Source organism: Sphaerodactylus townsendi, linkage group LG07 (genome assembly GCF_021028975.2).
Source record: "Sphaerodactylus townsendi isolate TG3544 linkage group LG07, MPM_Stown_v2.3, whole genome shotgun sequence".
NCBI lineage: Eukaryota > Metazoa > Chordata > Lepidosauria > Squamata > Sphaerodactylidae > Sphaerodactylus > Sphaerodactylus townsendi.
Window position 1 is genome coordinate 17,119,427 of NC_059431.1, and position 19,443 is coordinate 17,138,869.

The window sequence follows — 19,443 nt, forward strand, 5'->3', positions numbered from 1 at the left end:
TTGGGAGCTCACATGCAGGAGGTGAAAGCAAGGGCCTTCTGCTGCTGCTGCTCCCGAGCACCTGGTCTGCTAAGGCATTTGCAATCTGAAATCCATACGTTGATATGGATGGATTGTTTTTGTTTCCAGAGTCTGTTAGACCTTCTCTGTGTACAGGAAAATCTCAAAAAGCCGCTGAACTTTGCCACATCTTCATAGTTTTTGTGTAGTCCTGAAAACTTTTGAAAGGGAAGACCTGTTTTCATCTATCAGTCTTCTGCTATAAGCTGAGAAAGGAAAGTTGTTAGCTCATTCGATTGGCTAGTCGGTCACGCCAGCCGTCTGCGGCTGGGCCTGCGCCAGAGCGGCCCCTCTGCCAGTTCTAAGCAACGATCTGTTTTGAAAAAAAGAAGAAGTTGTAAATCTTTTTAAGTGCTAGGCAATCCTGAAGTGAAAGCACCAACACAAGACAATGTGTTCATGCTCGGCACCGGGCCTTCTCCAGCAGCAAAAGGTGCGCAGTCTGCCATCGCGCACCTTCATCACCCAAAACACAGCTGCCCAGTGCAACCGCAAACAATGCCCTACCCGCCTTCCCCATAAAAAGATGCCAGCTTTCAAATACTGTAAACTGATTCTAGTATAAAACTCTAAGGTACGGATTGATTTTGCAGATAAGCAACCCCCGTGGTCACAAGTGGGAGCTGCAGAAGCAAGATGGATCATATTGATCGGGTATTATAAATAGCAGTCAGCAGAGAAATTACCTGGTGTGCTTAGAGTTTGGCAGGAGTAATGAAAGAGTCTCACAACTGGCCACTCCCCCTCCTTTGTCGTTCTATTTCTAGAGAAAAATAGCTAGCCTCTGCTAGTCTGATTAACTCAGAACGCTTTAAATATAACGTGCCTGGAAGCTCGACTTTTCCCTTGTGTTGCATTACGATTGCCTAGATCCTCTGAGAAATACCATTTTGTTACGATTGTGTAGTGTCGGCACCAAGAGGGGGTTGTTTTCCGTGATGACATCCAGAGATGAGACATCCACTGGAAACGTGCCAGTGAAAGTAGCGTAACCACCGGACAGGTGCCAAACGAGATAATATAAACCAGAAAGTGCGACCCACAAAGTAGGATCACACCCAAGTAAATATCAATCTCATTGAAGCATAGAAGGTCAACATTTAGGATGCCTAACGAGAAAAATACACAAAATACAGAAATACAGGTGAAAATTGACAATTAAGTCTGCGCAGTAACTCCCACTCTGGCGAGTTCCGTTTGAAGCGAACGGTCTTCAGCAACTTTTTAAAACCGTGAGGGAAACCCTCTAGCCCTCCAGAAAAGATCTAGTTTTTAATAACCTGCTTTTCTGTACCATAAGGAGTATCGAAGCTGCTTACAATTGTCTTTCCTTCCCCCCCCCCCCCCATCTTGTTAGGTAAGTAGGACTGAGAGAGTTCTGAGAGAACTGTGACTGGCCAAAAATCACCCAATGGGCTTGATGTGGAGGAGTGGGGAATCGAATCTGGTTCTCCAGGTTAGATTCTGCCTCTCATAACCACTAAACCACGCTGGCTGTCCGGTCAAGGTTTATTGACTCCAGATTCCTAACAGTCCGTATCCTCTTGCACTGGTTCCTCCATCCTATTGATTGTATTTGCACCATGTAATCCACCTGCCGTGGTGGCGAACCTTTGGCACTCCAGATGTTATGGACTACAATTCCCATCAGCCCCTTCCAGCATGGCCAATTGGCCATGCTGGAAGGGGCTGATGGGAATTGTAGTCCATAACATCTGGAGTGCCAAAGGTTCGCCACCACGGACCTAGAGTATAAAAATGCAACTAAAATAAAGCAGAATTAGAGTGCCAGTTTAATGAACTGAAATATACATTTCTACATTATCACGTCTTAGTGATACAACTTACAATTTAGTAAACAACAGCTGTCATTTATTGTTATACTGCTTCTTCCCTGTTATGTTACCTTGCCAAAACCAAGTCTTAAGATGTATGCTCTTGATTCACAGTTTGCTGCTTACAATTGCCCCATACTAATTAAAATTAGTCCCCCCCAAAAAAAACAATCAAAGACCAAATTTTAGTTGACCTGTAACAAAATAAGTTTGTAGTCCCAGTGAATATAATTAATTTTGGTTGTCGTGGGGTTTCTGGGCTGTGTGGCAGTGTCTGGTAGATCTTGTTCCTAACATTTCACCTGCATCTGTGACTGGCATCTTCAGAGGTGTATCACAGAGAAAAGTCTGTTACATACTGACTTCCCTCTGTGATACACCTCTGAAGATGCCGGCCACGGATGCAGGCAAAAATGTTAGGAACAAGATCAACCAGACCACAGTCCACAAAGCCCAGAAAGCCCACAACAGCCAGCTGAGTCCAGCCATGAAAGCCTTCAACAGCAATTCATTTTGTTTTGAAAAGTTTTTGTTTCAGGATGAGGAAGGCTCGTACACCTGTACAAAAAAGCCGAACAAACAAGTGTCATGATTGTGATTTGGAATAGGTGAATTGCTTGAAACCGTAATTCTTTTTAAAAAGGAATGTGTGCTCCATTCCATTCATCCGAAATAAAAATGGCTTGACAAACACACGGTTATGGTGTGATATTTTGACAATAGTTTTTTATGGAATATACTTACAGATCAGTCCTGTGCGGGAATACTTCGGTCCAAGCCAATTGAAATGGAGTAACTTTCTGTTCAATTGCACTATTAGTCCATTTCGTTTACAGTGAAGTGGCATAACAATGTATTGGGTGTCTTAACTGTAAGCTCTAAATTAGTCTAAGGAAGGGGTGTCAAACATGCGGCCTGGGGGATGGATCTGCTCCCTTTGGAGGGTTTATCAGGTCTGCAAACTTCCCGAGGCAACCTCCCCTTTTGTTGTTGATTTGGCCTGGCGAGCCTGCAAGCTTCCCATCAGACCCGGTGAGACTACTGTGGCCTCACCAGTCCAGGTAGCTCCCCCACCCCAATCTGACGTGGCAAGCCCCCTCTTCTCCCCAGCCCTGCCTGACTCTGGCTCATTCCGCACATGCAGAATAATGCGCTTTCAAACTGCTTTCAGTGCTCTTGGAAGCTGTGCGGAATAGCAAAATCCACTCGCAAACAGTTGTGACAGTGGTTTGAAAATGCATTATTTTGTGCGTGCGGAAGGGGCCCAAGTCACATTTCTGTCATATCCGGCCTTCATAAGGAATGAGTTTGACATCCTCATCAAAGGTGTGTCGTGACACCTTCAAAACGTTTTCGGTTCCTGTGCCAATCATATACGGTATACTTTCATTTCCAAAAGAATTATAGCTGAGTAACATCATCTGTTAGCTGACCACCTTCACCGTCACTGCGGCAGCTTTTATTGAGCACTTCTGCCGAAAGCTGGTTTGAGACCTTTCGCATGTTTTTTTTCCCGTGTCTCTTTTTCTCTCACTCTAGATCAATCCCAGAGCTCTGTTGTTTGGGCACACGGCTTCCGTGACTTGTTTGTCTAAAGCCAGCGCTTCCAGTGAGAAACAGTACATAGTGAGTGCCTCAGAGAGCGGGTAAGTTATCTTTCTTTTTCTCTTTTTCTCCTTCTGGTGTAATCAATTACATAATTGGCTATCTTAAGAGAACAGGAAAAGAAAGCTTTATGTAGATCATCGGGTCTGTTTGGACAATAGGGGACTTTCAGGACCAGTCTTTCAGCTTAAGTTAATCTTTTCCCCTGTTTTCCTTTCCCACAAGAAATGAGCAAATTAACGGGGAGAGAGCCTGGGCTCATACAAATACAGGTTAGTGATCCGTTAATTGCCTTTTCTGTTTAGGGAGATGTCCCTCTGGGATGTGAATGACGGACGATGCATTGAATACACCAAATTAGCCTGCACACACACTGGCATACAGGTAATTGCTTTATCTGCAGGTCAACCTGGCTATGTAAACATACGAATGCTTTTTATATATGCTTCGCTGTAATTTTTTAAAAAAACCTTTTGCTATCATTCATAAAGCTCGCAATAGCTCTTTTTGAGCCCCCTGTTGCATGCTGGAGGCACAGATTTGAACCCCTTCCCCCCCCCCGGTGGAGCTACTTGAGGGTTAGGGGGGGCATTGCTGATGTTTTGGGGAAAAAACTGGTATTACCGTATATACTCGCATATAAGCCGAGTTTTTCAGCCCTGTTTAAAGGCTGAGAAAAGCCCCCTCGGCTTATACATGAGTCACCATTTTCTATCCATCACAAGGAGGCTGGGGGCGGGGCTGGGACAACCTCCCTGCCACCCGGAAGCTGCTTGTTGCTGCCCTCCTCGGAGGGTGAAAGGGGAACCCCGAGGCACCCTGGCTGGCTGGGCTTCATCAAACCCAGGGAGGCAGAGGGAGCTCCTTATTTGGGCAGTGGCATCAGGGGGAGTCACTGCCCAAATAAGGCGCACCCTCTGCCTGCTGGCTAGCTGGGCTTTGTCAAACCCAGCCGGCAGGCAGAGGGAGCTCCTTATTTGGGCAGTGACATCAGGGGGAGTCACTGCCCAAATAAGGAGCTCCCTCTGCCTCCAGGCTTCCCACCCTCGGCTTATACCCGAGTCAATAAGTTTTCCCAGGTTTGGGCAGTAAAATTAGGTGCCTCGGCTTATACACGAGTATATACGGTAATTGGTTTACTACATTTGATTTCTGTTGAAGATAAAGAGAACCCATGTACTGGCGTTTCATTGACTGTGTGGAATGTAGAAAGTTAGATAATTGGTTAGAGAGCATCTAATATTTATAAATCATTTATTAGTTGCTCGAGTCTCTTTTTATTTGATGAGGGAATGTATGTACACGAGAAGAAATGACCACTATCTTTGAAAGTACATGCAAAATACTTAATTTTGTTGTGCCAGTATTATCTATAATACAGAGATGACGAATTAAACACCTCCATGCTTCGCTGGAATTAGCCCCGTTTTATGAACACCCCAGGAAAAAGCTTGGGTGTTTTGTAAACTTTGGGGATGCTTGCAAAGTCTGCTGGTGCACCCACGCAAATATACCCAAGCTTATTCCTGTCCAGCCAGTTCTCCCCCGCCACAAACCATACCCTTCCAGTAGAGGGGCAAGAATTGGCCGTAAGAGGCTCTGGGCTTTAATCATCCCCTGTTTAAAGAACCACCCATCTTTCCTGTAAAACTATCCTTCCCAATTTTGCCCAGCACGGCGGCTTACCAGGGTTGGTGGGAATTCTAGCTCTTGCAAGATCTCCCAAATTAAATGAGAAGAATGAGGTAGGTTAGAATATCCATCATTCTCTGCAATCCAGTAATTTCTGAGCATGTACCAAAAGCTGCTACAGGCTGGCTTCCTGTGACAACAAATGCTGCCAGTTGTGCAGGTAAAAATGTGCTTTAAATACTTTGTGCAAACAAAATGTTGCCGTCACATGGGGTGCTCAGCTTGAGAGAAAGTAGACATTGTGACCAGAGTGTTTTCAGTTTTCTAATATGTGTCTCACAGGAGTATAATATAAACTGTGACTTGAGCGTTTTGGTTGCAGGAAGTATAAGAAAGGAAATGATAAAGGAACTAATTGTTTCCATTAAATACAAGTTGCCAGGGCTTTACTGTGACTTCTGTAGAACAGTGTTGAAGAAAATCTGATGTTTTACATGTTTTAAGTTATTATTAATCTGTGATACAGAGTGGGTTAGTCATTGGTCTGAAAACTGCCAAAATAGTGGACCAAAACAAGCACCTAAGAACATAAGAAGAAGCCAGCTGGATCAGACCAGAGTCCATCTAGTCCAGCTCTCTGGTACTTACAGTGGCCCACCAGGTGCCATTGGGAGCTCACATGCAGGATGTGAAAGCAATGGCCTTCTGCGGCTGTTGCTGTTGAAGCAGCGGCTTACTCGTGAGTAGGTCACCTTGCATCCTTACACCTTGAGTAGGTCCACCTGTCATCTAGATTTTGTCCATCTAAACACATGTTCTGACAGTTGCTTCCGAGCACCTGGACTGTTAAGGCATTTGCAATCTCAGATCAAGAGGATCAAGATTGGTAGCCATAAATCGACTTCTCCTCCATAAATCTATCCAAGCCCCTTTTAAAGCTATCCAGGTTAGTGGCCATCACCACCTCCTGTGGCAGCATATTCCAAACACCAATCACACGTTGCGTGAAGAAGTGTTTCCTTTTATTAGTCCTAATTCTTCCCCCCAGCATTTTCAATGTATGCCCCCTGGTTCTAATATTGTGAGAAAGAAAGAAAAATTTCTCTCTGTCAACATTTTCTACCCCATGCATAATTGTATAGACTTCAATCATATCCCCCCTCATATCCCCCCACCTGGTCATTAGAAAACTAAAACGAGATTGCTGAGCCAGGGTGGCACAATGGTTAAGAGTAATAGGCTCTAATCTGGCGAACTGGGTTTGATTCCCACTCTTCCACATGAGCATAAGCATTTTTTATTGTCATTGTGCACGCACAACGAAATTTACATGAGTGGCAGATTCTTATATGGTGAACTGGATTTGTTACCTTGCTCCTACACGTGTACCCTTCTGGATGACTTTGGGCCTGTCACAGTTCTCTCAGAACTCTCTCAGCCCCACTTATGTCATGAGGAGTCTGTTGTGGGGAGGGATAGGGAAGGAGTTTGTAAGCTGCTTTCAAACTCCTTATAGGAAGGAAAGGCGGAATATAAATCCAAGCTCTCCTCCTTATTTTGAGCTACATAACCATTGTCCCATTAATCTGCTGTATTCTCTTAATTTAGTTCTACCAGTTTACAGTTGCGACCCAGCGTGAAGGCAGGCTGTTGTGTCACGGTCATTACCCAGAAATCCTTGTTGTGGATGCTACCAGCCTTGAAGTCCTGTATTCCTTGGTGTCAAAGATCTCTCCTGATTGGATCAGCTCCATGAGCATCATTCGATCTCACAGAACACAAGGTCAGCAAAGTCTGTTACCTCTGACCTTATTGGTTCTTCCCAGTTAGGAAACACCCCCTTCTTCCTTCTTGCAGTTTGCAATTGAGATTCACTTTGAAGTTACGGATCTGTTTCAAAGTATATAATTTTAATCAACTTCTGGTTTGCCTGCAGAAATGCTTTGGGGGAAGATGCTTTGAATTTTTAGTTGTAAAATTTTACAGTGTCATTATGTCCCTGGGACGCTCTATTCCACCCGTGTGGAAAGGGCCATAGAAGAACAATTTCTGTTTGGAAAAAGAAAACCCTGCCTTTCTATATCTAATAAGTTCTGATGCAACGATCTAAAGGCCTGCTCTTTTCCAAACAGCAGATATAACATGTTCTTGTTAATTAACTTGGACCACTTACATAGGAGTCAGAAAAGCAAGGGAAAGATATAACTGGGGTATTCAGTCAGAAAATGCAACCACAACCAGAACGTTATGGTCTGAATCCAGGCCTGCGTTTCCAAGAATCCTTGCCCAGTTTCAAGACACAGAGCTGCATACCCAACACGATTAAAACTTCTAAAATGCAGCATGGAAAAGACTGGGCTTTCTCAATGTCCTGTCTTTGACTGCCTGGGCATGAATATGGTATGCATAATTGCCACCAACTATTTAAAATTATGAGATTTTAATGTGTTTCTCATGGCATTCATGGAAGAAAAGTTATCTGTTTCTCTTCTTGTGAGTATTCCTCATTTTCTTTTCTTTTCTCTAGAGGACACTGTCGTAGCAGTGTCGATTACAGGCATACTGAAGGTGTGGATAGTAACTTCTGAATTGAGTCACATACAGGTAAAAAGGGAAAATGTATCTTCATGGTCATTGATAACTTTTGTCCCTTCCATTCCTTCTCTCACTCAAGAACAAACATGGCTGTTATCTCTGGCTCATTACTCATTGGATCTTATTTTCATCCATTGTACTATATATCGCTTGGTTTCATAATTATTTCTGCTCCGATATGAAATTCTCCAACGAAACGGAGGCGTTCAAAATGCGCTGATCTCCTCAAAATCCTGCCTAGCTGAAGGCCTCCTATAGCGCATTTGATATTGTGCTTCAAATTACTTCGATTCGTACTTGTGAAGTTTAGCATTTGCAGTTATGAATGCATCAGGAGGCAGTACCCCTTTTCATGCAGCCGAAAGGCTAGGTTTAGAGGAGGGCAGGGAGCCATTCCTGTTGGTAGCAGATGATGGGATTCATAATAATGGGTATTAGGTTGTGGGTGGAAAGGTGCCAGGTAGACATTCAGGCAGTATTTTTTTACAGTACTAGTAGTTCAGCAATGGAATCAGATGCCTAGGAAAGGACATCTTGCATGGAGAGTATTCTTTTCCAAGTGTGGTAGGAGGCTGCAGCGAGTGCAAGAAGACTATAGACCTTCTCATCTTACCAGAGTAGCTCCGCTTTAAACTCTGCTGATAGGTTATGGGCCCAGAATTCAGGTCTACCCGGGAGTAAGAGAGAAGAAACAGTCCTCCTCTCTGGTAGTCTCCAGGGCTCCTCCTCTCTGGTAGTCTTTAAACTGTGGCTGGACAAATACTTGTCAGAGATGCTCTAGGCTGATCCTGCATTGGGCGGGGGTTGGATGAGAAGGCCTGCATGGTCCCTTCCAATTCTATGATTCTATAGCCATTTCTGCACAGGTCCCAGGAGCGCCGGATTACCGGTGTACATGACACCGGCGCCAGCCTAGAGCCATTTGCACAGTTATGTGCTTGTGGCTCCAGTGCTCGTGCGCCCCCGTGACTCTACATGAAACACACAGCTTTTGTTTTTACCCCGTCTTCCTGCGTCACTTCGTCAGGATGAGGGGACATGCCCACGTGGCCCTGGCAACGCCCTGGGGGCCAGAAGACAGGAGGCCTGTCCCCTTGCCCCCATGGAGCGACGCAGGAAGAGGGGGTAAGTTTTAATAACAAAAGCGGAGGGCTGAAAAATGGTGCATTCCACACGGTGTCTGCTTGGCGCTGGATGGAAACCGGCGTTTTCCAAAAACACTGTGTGTGTGGGCGGGTGGGACGCCGCTGCGCTACAGCAGTGGTAGCTGTGCGAACTTCTCCCCCACAACAGCGTTTTTACCGGCCCCACACCAGTCTAAATTGCCCATGCAGAAAGGGTTAAATAATTTCGATGGCTGTTCTGGCGGAATGATTTTTGGGTGGGGTTCTAGATCCTGGGCATGCCAGCTGTCCAGTTAACAAAGTTTTTGCTGTGCAGAACTGGATGGATCTTTTAAGAAATGCTCAATTGAAGCAATCTTACTATGTGCTTCGCTTTCTGAGAAAAAGCTGAGTGGTGTTGGACACGAAGGTTCTGGAAGGAGAACGATGCTTATACTTGGCAGTAGAGGGGGTTGTAATTGGTACTAGTTTCCCCGCTCCCCCTTTGCCTTCCACGTTGTTGCCAAGGATCTCTTGATCCTCCAGGATCAGAATATTTAGGATGGGGGCCCAGCGGGTGGTAGCAGCTCGAGGCCGGAGACACGGCAGTTCTGCTCGACCCAGTTCACTCAACTGTGGTACTTTGGATCTTACACTGTCAGGAACAGAGCCTGGCCTATGTAACCGATTGTAGCCAGAGGTGGGATCCAGCAGGTTCTCACCAGTTCCTGAGAGTGGGTTACTAATTATTTGTGTGTGCCGAGAGGGGGTTACCAATTGGGTCCGCTTTTCCATCTCCACGCCCTCGCCTCCCCGAGAGGCATCCTGCCTTTGAACGTGAAGGTTCCATATAGCAATTGCGACTAATAATGTCACTCCCTGAACCGGGTTAATCCCTTTCAGGTACTGCAATTCATTGATTCTCAGCCTTTCGTACCTTTTATCTCACCAGTCTCTATCAAAGAACCTGTGTGTTTCACCATTGCTGTGTTCAGATTTGTGAGTTGGGGCATTTTCTGTAATGTGATGATGATTTAGAAATGACCTGGTACAAAAAAATGGGGGGGTCATGGGGGGGGGCATCCAACTCAGGTTTTGCCCAGGGCTCAGGTTTGCCTAGGTACGCCTCTGCCCCCTTTGCTGAGGTGGGGCTGGCGAGGGAACCCGTTACTAAAATTTTTGGATCCCACCACTGATTGTAACTCTCATGTAACCTGATTGATATGCACCTTGATTGATATGTAGAGGGCCTTTCTCTCTTTCCTTACGTCCTTTCTCTGATGTTTATAGATTTGACACGATTGTAGATAACTAGGCTACATGAGCCTGAGGATCCTCTCTCCCTTGGAGAAACAGGATGTGCCTGTTGGCCTGAAAGGGGGGGGGGGAGGTGAGGCAGGTGGGTGCATCTATCCCTATCGTGTGGCCTTGAGGCACCTAAGCCTCCAAATAGACCTTTTCACACTTTCTCTGGGAAATCAGGAGAGCGGGCTGTGCAAAGATAAATGGACCCAGGTAAGCCAGGGTGATCAGAACTGGCTTTCTCAAACTAGGTACTAAGCCTTTCAATAAACGCTACTGATCAAGAATCCAGAGTCTATTTATTGGCTAAAGATCCAAGACCTAACAAACACATGGTATTAGTGATCATCCAGTACCTGTGACCCTCGAGCGCTCCAGCTTATGGCTGTGCTTCTCAGTTGCTGATGACATTACACGAGCAATATAAATAATGCAACTTCCTCTGTCTCTTTAGGATACGGAACCGATCTTTGAGGAGGAGTCGAAACCGATTTACTGCCAGAACTGCCAGAGCATTTCTTTCTGTGCTTTTACCCAACGGTCGCTTTTGGTCGTGTGCTCCAAATACTGGAGGGTAAGGATAACCAGTTAAGTCAAAGCAGGCCTTTCTTTGCGGTGAAACCTGCTGTAATCAAATTGTCACTGCGGCCTGTATGCAAAGAAGCTCAGGATGGTCAGATTATAAATCAATTAGGGCTCACTTTAATTGAATGCATAATCTCCTTGGTGTATGTGATCTCACACTGAGGCTGACGCATTGTTTTTGTGTCCAAACATTAGCTGCCTTTTTAAAAATGATGTGGTAATGTATAATATCACTAAAAGGCTTTCTGATTGTTAACCTTAGACCATCAGAAGTATGCTTTCTAACATTTATGAATGCATGTTCAGTGATTATTGGAAGAGTTTGCAGTTTAAGATTGCATTTTGCACGCTGGCTTTTTGAAGCCAAACTTGGCTTGTTTGGAACATCTAAGAAGGGCAAAAAAGATAAGCTATGTGGTATTTTCCACTAGACCGTTCACTGTCTTGTTTTATGGCATAACGATTCTGTGCTGTAAATCTTTTTCATCAGGTGTTTGATGCTGGAGATTATTCCCTGTTGTGCTCCGTCCCCAGCGAGAATGGGCAGACCTGGACAGGAGGCGATTTTGTATCAGCGGACAAAGTGATCATATGGACAGAAGATGGTCAAAGCTTTATATATAAACTGCCCGCCAGGTAAGTGGAGTTAGATGTAACAGGGGAGAAGGAAAGAGGTTTAACTTTTTTTTTCCAGCAAGCCTTTATTGGCATAGACAACAGTACAACAATAATAAAAAGCGGATTAAAAAGCATATACAATACAGGAAATAAATGTTAGGTCGAAGGAAATCTACTGGCGTTTAGTAATTTCCAGGAGAAAGTCTGCCACTATCATACAGAGAGAAGGATCAGGATTGTCCAACAAGTAGTGTAATCTAATTAAATCAGGGAGATGGGATAAATGTAAAGAAGAAGAAGAAGAAGAAGAAGAGTTTGGATTTATATCCCCCCTTTCTCTCCTACAGGAGACTCAAAGGGGCTTACAATCTCCTTGCCCTTCCCCCCTCACAGCAAACACTCTGTGAGGTAAGTGTCAGTAAGGAGTAAGATTCACATACTTGGATCTGATTTCCTTGAATCTGAGACAGTGTAGTAATCGGTGGGCCAGAGATTCAACTGAGCCATCGTTACATGGGCACACTCTTTTAGCCTTTTCTTGCTTATTAAGAGGTTTAACTTTGAAAAGTTTGGTACAGGGACGAGTTGCTGCCCTGTTAACCACGTGGCACAGAGAGAGATGGTGATTTTTTTTTTTTACTGGGGAGACCTGATTAAAGAGAATGTTTGTTATGCAAAGCAGGAAGATGCTCCCCCCCCCCCCCCCCCCGGGATGGATAAAAGCGCAAAGTTTGTTCCCTCATTACTGCAGATTTAGGTGTTCATTAATTCTTCCTTCCTTGGACCAAATTGCTCTATTTCTGTCTCCTCCCCCTCCCAAATGTTCAAACCCTTTGTTAATATTATTATTAGCAGCAGTTAAAGTTAAGGCATGATCTCTCTGGATATCCCAGTATGTTTCATGGAGGTGGTTTGCCATTTCCTGCCCCTGCATGGACTGAGAGAGTTCCAGCGAGGTGTAGCGGTTGAAATCTGTGGACTCTAATCTTCAGAACCCAGTTCAATACATCACTACTCCACATAAAGCCTGCTGGGTGACCATGGACCAGTCACAGTTCTCTCTGAACTCTCTCAGCCCACGTAGACGCAGGCAGTGGCAAACCACCTCTGAACACTCTTGCCTTGAAAACCCTCTGGAGTCACCTTAACCTGTGACTTGACAATACTTTCTACCACCATTAATCCATTGGGTTGTAATAAGCTGAAAGTGACAGCAGCACTTAATACACGCAGACACACACACACTATAGCATCAGTGGCGTAGTGGTTAAGAGCAGGTGGCGAAGTGGTTAAGAGCAGGTGCATTCTAATCTGTAGGAACCGGGTTTGATTCCTCGCTCTGCCACTAGAGCAGTGGAGGCTTATCTGGGGATTTCAGTTTAGCCTGTGTACTCCCACACACGCCAGCTGGGTGATCTTGGGCTCGTCACAGGTCTTTGGAGCTCTCTCAGCCCCACCTACCTTGTTGTGAGGGGGGGAAGGGAAAGGAGATTGTAAGCCCCTTTGAGTCTCCTACAGGAAATCCAAACTCCTCTTCTTCTTCTTTTATACACACAAACACACACATAGTGTAGTCCTTTGGTTTCCAGCCCTTTGTTTTAAACTAGCATACAGTAATATGCACCATCCTAACTTGGGCTCATTCCGCACGTGCAGAATAATGCACTTTCAAACTGCTTTCAGTGCTCTTTGAAGCTGTGCGGAATAGCAAAATCCACTTGCAAACAGTTGTGAAAGTGGTTTGAAAACGCATTATTTTGCATGTGCGGAAGGGGCCTCTACGCAGAGCTGCCTCCCGCCTCTACGCAGAGCTGGCTAAAATTTTCAAAAACTTAAAAAACCTGACATGGAGATTAATTTTTTTTCCAAAAATTTCTGGAATTGTTACAATTTTTTTTAAAAAGAGCACACACCCCTAATTTTCACCCATCCAAAGCTCTGGCAGAGCTGAACTATAAAGTAATTCAAGCAGATGAGGGGGACCTCTGATCTCTCCATCTCCCTTTTAGCCATAGTTTTGCGGTTATTACATATCCCTCCATCATGTGGTTTCCCTCATTCTTTTTTCCTTCCCAGTTGTTTGCCGGCTAGTGAAACCTTTCGCAGTGATGTCGGGAAGGTTGTTGAAAATCTAAACCCGCCTCAGCTCCATTGTACCGTGGACCGAGCGGCGGTGAAATCCGATAAACAGGTAAGGAGACGTTCTGTGCTGGGAAAGCTGCGCAGGAAGAGAGAGCAGGGAAATAACCTGTGCAAAAAAAGATAATCCATCGACTGATAGCTGCCTTGGGAATGTCCAGAAAGGTTCGAAAGGGAATGCCATTTAAAAATGTTTCTCCATGGGCCCATCCCGTCCTTTGAAAAAGACCCCTCGTAACAACTACCCCAGTGAATGTACCTCGTTATCCAAGTAGCTGCCGAAACAAAGGCTTGCTATGGTGGAATCTGTCAGGTCTTAGACTGAAGTCAATAAACATGCTCTGGATGCTGGATCAGTTAGGTATTTATTGGTTGTTATTTACTCGCCCCTCTTGTTATTGTATTTTATGTTGATGCTGTACACTGCCCAGAGCCCTCCGGGGATGGGGCGGTATACCAAATTGAATAAATAATAATAATAAATAATTATTGAACGCAGCTGGTACCTGACTTGGCGAAGAGGGTTACGTTTATCCCTGCAGTCTTCCTGCCAGAATCCCCCCTCCCTGGTTCTCATGAAAAGTGGGAACGTTACAGTGGAAAGGGAGATGTTTGGGAGTCGAGGATCTCAAGGACAGTGGGAATAGTGTCCAGTGGATAGTGTCCAGCCACCTGCCACCGCCCCCTGCTGGGTCGGCACCAGGGTTGCGTCTACATCGGCTATAGTTGCCAGCACCGAAGGAAAAGGTCCATTAACATATCAGAGTTGAAGACAGCTTCCCCCCTCCCCACAGGCAGGTGTGAGTCCTTGCACCTTAATCTCATGCATCAATGTATCAATGGCAGAATGCATCCTGACAGAGTTCTAACTTACATTTAGTTCTTGTTACTTGCCACCTGAGATCTTGTTACTTGCCACCTGTTACGTCTTGTTACTCGCCACCTGAGATCGTTCTAATGCCTCTTTATTTTGCAGTTATTAATCTGCCCTCCCGTTTCTCGGTTCTTCTATGGCCGCAGGAAGTGTTTCCATAAACTGCTTATCCAGGGAGACTCGTCAGGCAGGCTCAGCATTTGGAGTGTGCCAGATACGCTTGACCAGCAAGACCTGACAGAAGGTAGCAACTTTGAAGTTCACTGGTTTACAGAGCTTTAGCATTGGCACTACCCTGATTGGGATAGCGCTTCCTAATGGGGATGGCCTTTAAAAAAAAACCTTGAGTGTCTTTTTGATCATCCTTCAGACTCTTTTATATGTGCTGTTGAACTGTTGTTCTAACAGTAGAAATTTTTGAACAAGAAAACAGGGATGAAAAACCAAAGAAGTTACCGTGTTTCCCCGAAAATAAGACAGTGTCTTATATTAATTTTTGCTCCCAAAGATGCGCTATGTCTTATTTTCAGGGGATGTCTTATTTTTCTGTGTTCTGTTCATCAGGCATGCTTCCAAACAAAAACTTTGCTACGTCTTACTTTGCTTACTTACTTACTTCAGCAAAACCTCTACTACGTCTTATTTTCAGGGGATGTCTTATATTCGGGGAAACAGGGTAATAAATCAGTGTATTGCCGAAGGCTTTCACGGCCTGATTCAACTGGTTGTGGTGGGTTTTCCAGGCTGCGTGGCCGTGGTCTGGTGGATCTTGTTCCTAACGTTTCGCCTGCCTCTGTGGCTGGCATCTTCAGAGGTGTATCACGGAGGGAAGTCTGTTACACATTAACCCTAACCCGTTTTAATAGCTTGCTCTCTAAAATCAAATCTAGTGAGAAGCCTTGGGAGCTCTCTTCAGAATATTTTTGTTTTAAAACCAGGATTAAAAGTAACCACCTCCACTTCGCTGCAAGAAGCTTTCACCAAACTTGTTCCACGCCCTGCTGGAATTATCGATCAGTTGAGCTTCATGCCCCACAGCGACGAGCCGCTTAAAGTGACAGCCAGCGTTTACATCCCGGCGCACGGACGCTTGGTTTGCGGTCGTGAAGACGGAAGCATTGTTATTGTGCCCGCTACTCAGACCGCTGTTGTTCAACTCTTGCAAGACGAACACATGCGCAGAAGAGGTGTGTGCAGTCACAGAACGTATCTGTCAGTTGTGTGCTCTGTCGTGTTTTATGATATGGCTGTCTGTCGGCCCCATCCAAAGGGGAGGGGCCTGTATCTGCTGTTGGGAGCGTGCCAGCCCATACCGGTGGATTTGCCATCCTTAGGGTCCTTCCCTGGGGGAGGGGCAAATCTACCTGTGTATGGCTGCTGTGGCCCTCCCTGGCAGTAGGATGCAGCACTGAATGCTACACCAGTGATCCTTCGCCCCTGCTGCCGTGTGGTCCGGTGGTTTTACTGGGAGTTTCAGTTGACACAAGTCGGCTCCCACCTGGCTGCCGCCCTAGTTGTGCTGGCAGCCGGGGCATAGGATTTATGCCATCTTTTCTGTGATGTATTTCCATTAAGGCTAATGAGGGTTTTCTGGGGGCAGCGAGGCTGTTTTATATTTTAAATCTCCCTATGCTGCTGGGACCCTTGGAAGTGACAGGCTAGTGCAACCATTCCCAGCCTGTGAATGGGGCTGTGAATTCATATACCAGTAGCATTTGAAGGAACTTCTGGTATTTTTCTGGATTAATTGAACCATTTTAATGAATGCAAGCTGCAAGTACACACACACACACAAATTACAATTTGCAGCAGTGGCGTAGTGGCTAAGAGCAGGTGCACTCTGATCTGGAGGAACCGGGTTTGATTTCCAGCTCTGCCGCCTGAGCTGTGGAAACTTGTCTGGGGAATTCAGATTAGCCTGTGCACTCCCACACATGCCAGCTGGGTGACCTTGGGCTAGTCACAGCTTCTCAGAGCTCTCTCAGCCCCACCCACCTCACAGGGTGTTTGTTGTGAGGGGGGAAGGGAAAGGAGATTGTAAGCCCCTTTGAGTCTCCTACAGGAGAGAAAGGGGGGATATAAATCCAAACTACTCCTCCTCCTCCTCCCCCTCCTCCTCCCCCTCCTCCTCCTCCTCCTCCCCCTCCTCCTCCTCCTCCTCTTCTTCTTCTTCTTCTTCTTCTTCTTCTTCTTCTTCTTCTTCTTCTTCTTCTTCTTCTTCTTCTTCTTCTTCTTCTTCTTCTTCTTCTGTGTAGTATTGCTCCCTCTTTATTACCTCAGACCAGGCGGGAGTACTTAACTAAAGCCTTTCTAGCTATTCTCCAGTCTTGATCAAACCATCCTCTATGGCAATAGTAAGTTAATCCTTCTAAAGGTCTTTTATTGCATAACCAAGGTTTGGACAAATATATAATATCTTCAATATATTGACAGTGTTGGAGTCTTCCCACAGTAACAATTGCTGACGTGCCCATATATCCTCCTTAACCAAGGTATGAGCTAAATTATATTGTAATGGATTGGACCACTTTATCCTCTTCAAGCCAGGCTGTGTTCCTTCTAAGACATAAAAGCTAGGACTTATAAAAACACTACCCTTAGAACTATGCATGAGCCTTGTCAAGCCATGGTCACCTTCGGTTCTCCATCTAATTTCAGATCTTGTAACATGCAGTAGTGGTAATTTGCATTCACTGAAATTGTACACATACATGTGTGTGTGTGTCTTCACTATGTGTTTTTTCACTAAAATTGCATGGATTGTTGTTGAATTTTGATTAATTGTTGGATTTGTTGGATTTGTTGTTGAATTTGCTTAAAATTGTTGGAGAGCCAGTGTGGTGTGGTGGTTAAGAGCAGGTGGATTCCAATCTGGAGCACCAGGTTTGACTCCCCACTCCTCCACCTGAGTGACGGAGGCTTATCTGGTGAACCAGTTGTGTTTTCACACTCCTACATTCCTGCTGGACGACCTTGGGCTAGTCACAGTCTGTTCAGGACTCTCTCAGCCCCCACCTACCTCACAAGGTGTCTGTTGTGGGGAGAGGAAGGGAAAGGAGCTTGTAAGCCACCTTGAGTGTCCTTACAGGAGAGAAAGGTGGGGTATAAATCCAAACCCTTCTTCTTCATCATCTCTATTTCTGTTTTTACTGTAAGCCGCCTTGAGTCGTAGAGATATGGCGGGGTATAAATAATTAAATATCTTTTACGTAAATGAAGTAAGTTAGTAAGTAAATAAATATCTTTTAAGGTTAATGCCTGTGATGAAATGTGATTATCCGCGCTGAAACGTTTCATGATGCCTTTCATGCAAACTGTTATTTGTTTTCAACCCCCCCCCCCCTCCCCGCATCTTGCAGGTTGGCCACCCCACAGAACCCTGCGGGGCCATCGGAACAAAGTCACGTGTTTGCTGTATCCTCACCAGGTCTCTTCTCGCTATGACCAGAGATACTTGGTCTCAGGTGGCGTAGACTTTTCAGTCATTATCTGGGACATCTTTTCTGGAGAAATGAAGCACATCTTCTGTGTGCACGGTGGAGAAATAACACAGCTACTCGTTCCTCCAGAAAACTGCAGCGTAAGTTGATGAGAGAAAATGACTATCCTTCTTTAATAACGACCAGTACAGTTCACCCAGAATTGTGCTGTTCTTTCTAGCCATGTGAAACTGTGGATCTGAAAATCCTTCTTGTGAAATATTTAAAGGCACCATTAACTTGTATTAACAAAAGTTATAATGCTGACCTCTAGCTGGCCGTCCTGCGCATGTCTACTTCAAAACACGTCCTGTTATTGAGTTTAATTCTGAATAAGCATCTATGGGAGTGCGTTGTTTGTTTGTCCCTCTGGGGGCATGAATCTTAACTCTGGTTTAGACAGCAATATAAATCTAGTGTAAGTGATAACTGTTCACCTCTGTGTAGGCAAAGTCTTGGTAGGCTGGGCTGTGGAAAATCAAAATCTCCATTTGGCATAAACGTGTAGCAAGAAAGCAGGAAAATGCAGTTTGGGGAAGGGATTGGGCCAAGGGAAAATTGCCCCAGTAATTGTACAAGGAGCTTTACAATAAGCGGCAATCATTTGTAAAGTACTGCGTGGGAAGAACTAAACAGTCTTCTATATTCAGCTTTAATAAAACTGTGGCTGATAGGCAACCATAAGTAGGGTTGTGGGTGGGATGGAAGATAGAAGAAGAGCCCTACCCCAGGCCATTTGGTAGCCTCTGGCCTTTTCTAGCAAAAGATTCTTATAAACCTTTTGTTGTTGTTGTTGTTGTTGTTGTTAAATTCATGTTTATTGATATTAAGCTGGTTCAGGTAGAACTTATCACGTCATGGGTTCAGTCAATGTTCTCCAAGCCCTTTGATTCATAGTAGCGATTGGTTTGGGAAACATGCCTGTCCCTTTCCATCAGATACCACTGATAGGTGTTCAGAGCAGTCCGCTTCTCCTTTCCCCCATTCGTGTATCTGTGGATCCTGGTGGTGGAGAATCCAGGGATACACAAACAGACATACATGACGGTCAAAGCGGGCAGGATCTCGTACCACATCTCGACATTCGCACGCCACTAACCTTCTCGCCTTAATCTGGACACCAAGATTCTTACAAACCTAGGTGGGCTCAAGATATGCAGAAGTGCCTTAATCAATGCGGCCTTCCATATAACATCCATATGATCAAAAATTGGGATCATTATAAAAGTGAACTTACCCAAAGAATCAAAGATGTATCACGACAGTCTGATCTGGCAAGATATTCAGATTTTCCTCTATACTCTACACAGAAATATATCACTGCCCTTGCTCCTTATTTAACTTATCTGAATGACAAAGATCTATGGAGAGCTTTTACTCTTGCAAGAAGGGCACATTTACCTTCTGCTGTCTTAGAAGGGAAATATCAAAAGATACCTTATGCTGCAAGGTTATGTTCTTGCTCTCTGAATTCTATAGAAACTATAGAACACATGTTATTAAAATGTCCCCTTTATGAGGAGGCAAGGAAAAATTGCCTGTCACATCTGCTACATAAGATGACATATTGTTTTGATAAAGTTTGTTGTGAAAAACTATTACAAGATAAGGAGAAC

At 44.9% G+C, this 19,443-nt stretch overlaps 2 protein-coding genes across 2 annotated transcripts in view; one reads left to right on the top strand and one right to left on the bottom strand.

Annotated features, from left to right (window-relative positions):
- Window positions 1-17,937, top strand: part of WDR7 (WD repeat domain 7) — a 40,690-nt gene extending 22,753 nt beyond the window's left edge. Inside the window, exons 3-12 of the mRNA XM_048504331.1 lie at window positions 3,435-3,541; window positions 3,806-3,884; window positions 6,741-6,915; window positions 7,660-7,736; window positions 10,587-10,706; window positions 11,208-11,353; window positions 13,412-13,526; window positions 14,451-14,592; window positions 15,287-15,535; window positions 17,708-17,937. Coding sequence (XP_048360288.1) covers window positions 3,435-3,541; window positions 3,806-3,884; window positions 6,741-6,915; window positions 7,660-7,736; window positions 10,587-10,706; window positions 11,208-11,353; window positions 13,412-13,526; window positions 14,451-14,592; window positions 15,287-15,535; window positions 17,708-17,937 — 1,440 coding nt within the window. The remainder of the gene's footprint in view (window positions 1-3,434; window positions 3,542-3,805; window positions 3,885-6,740; window positions 6,916-7,659; window positions 7,737-10,586; window positions 10,707-11,207; window positions 11,354-13,411; window positions 13,527-14,450; window positions 14,593-15,286; window positions 15,536-17,707) is intronic.
- A 692-nt stretch (window positions 17,938-18,629) lies between these two features.
- On the bottom strand, window positions 18,630-18,942 carry LOC125436232 (NADH dehydrogenase [ubiquinone] 1 alpha subcomplex subunit 1-like). The gene has a single exon (XM_048503067.1). The coding sequence runs from the start codon at window positions 18,901-18,903 to the stop codon at window positions 18,691-18,693; it is 213 nt and encodes a 70-aa protein (XP_048359024.1). The 5' UTR covers window positions 18,904-18,942; the 3' UTR covers window positions 18,630-18,690.
- Between the last annotated feature and the right edge of the window lie 501 nt (window positions 18,943-19,443).

What these genes read in the sequence shown, in the direction of transcription:
- LOC125436232 (XM_048503067.1), bottom strand. Translation starts at nt 18,903, where the DNA reads ATGTGGTACGAGATCCTGCCCGCTTTGACCGTCATGTATGTCTGTTTG.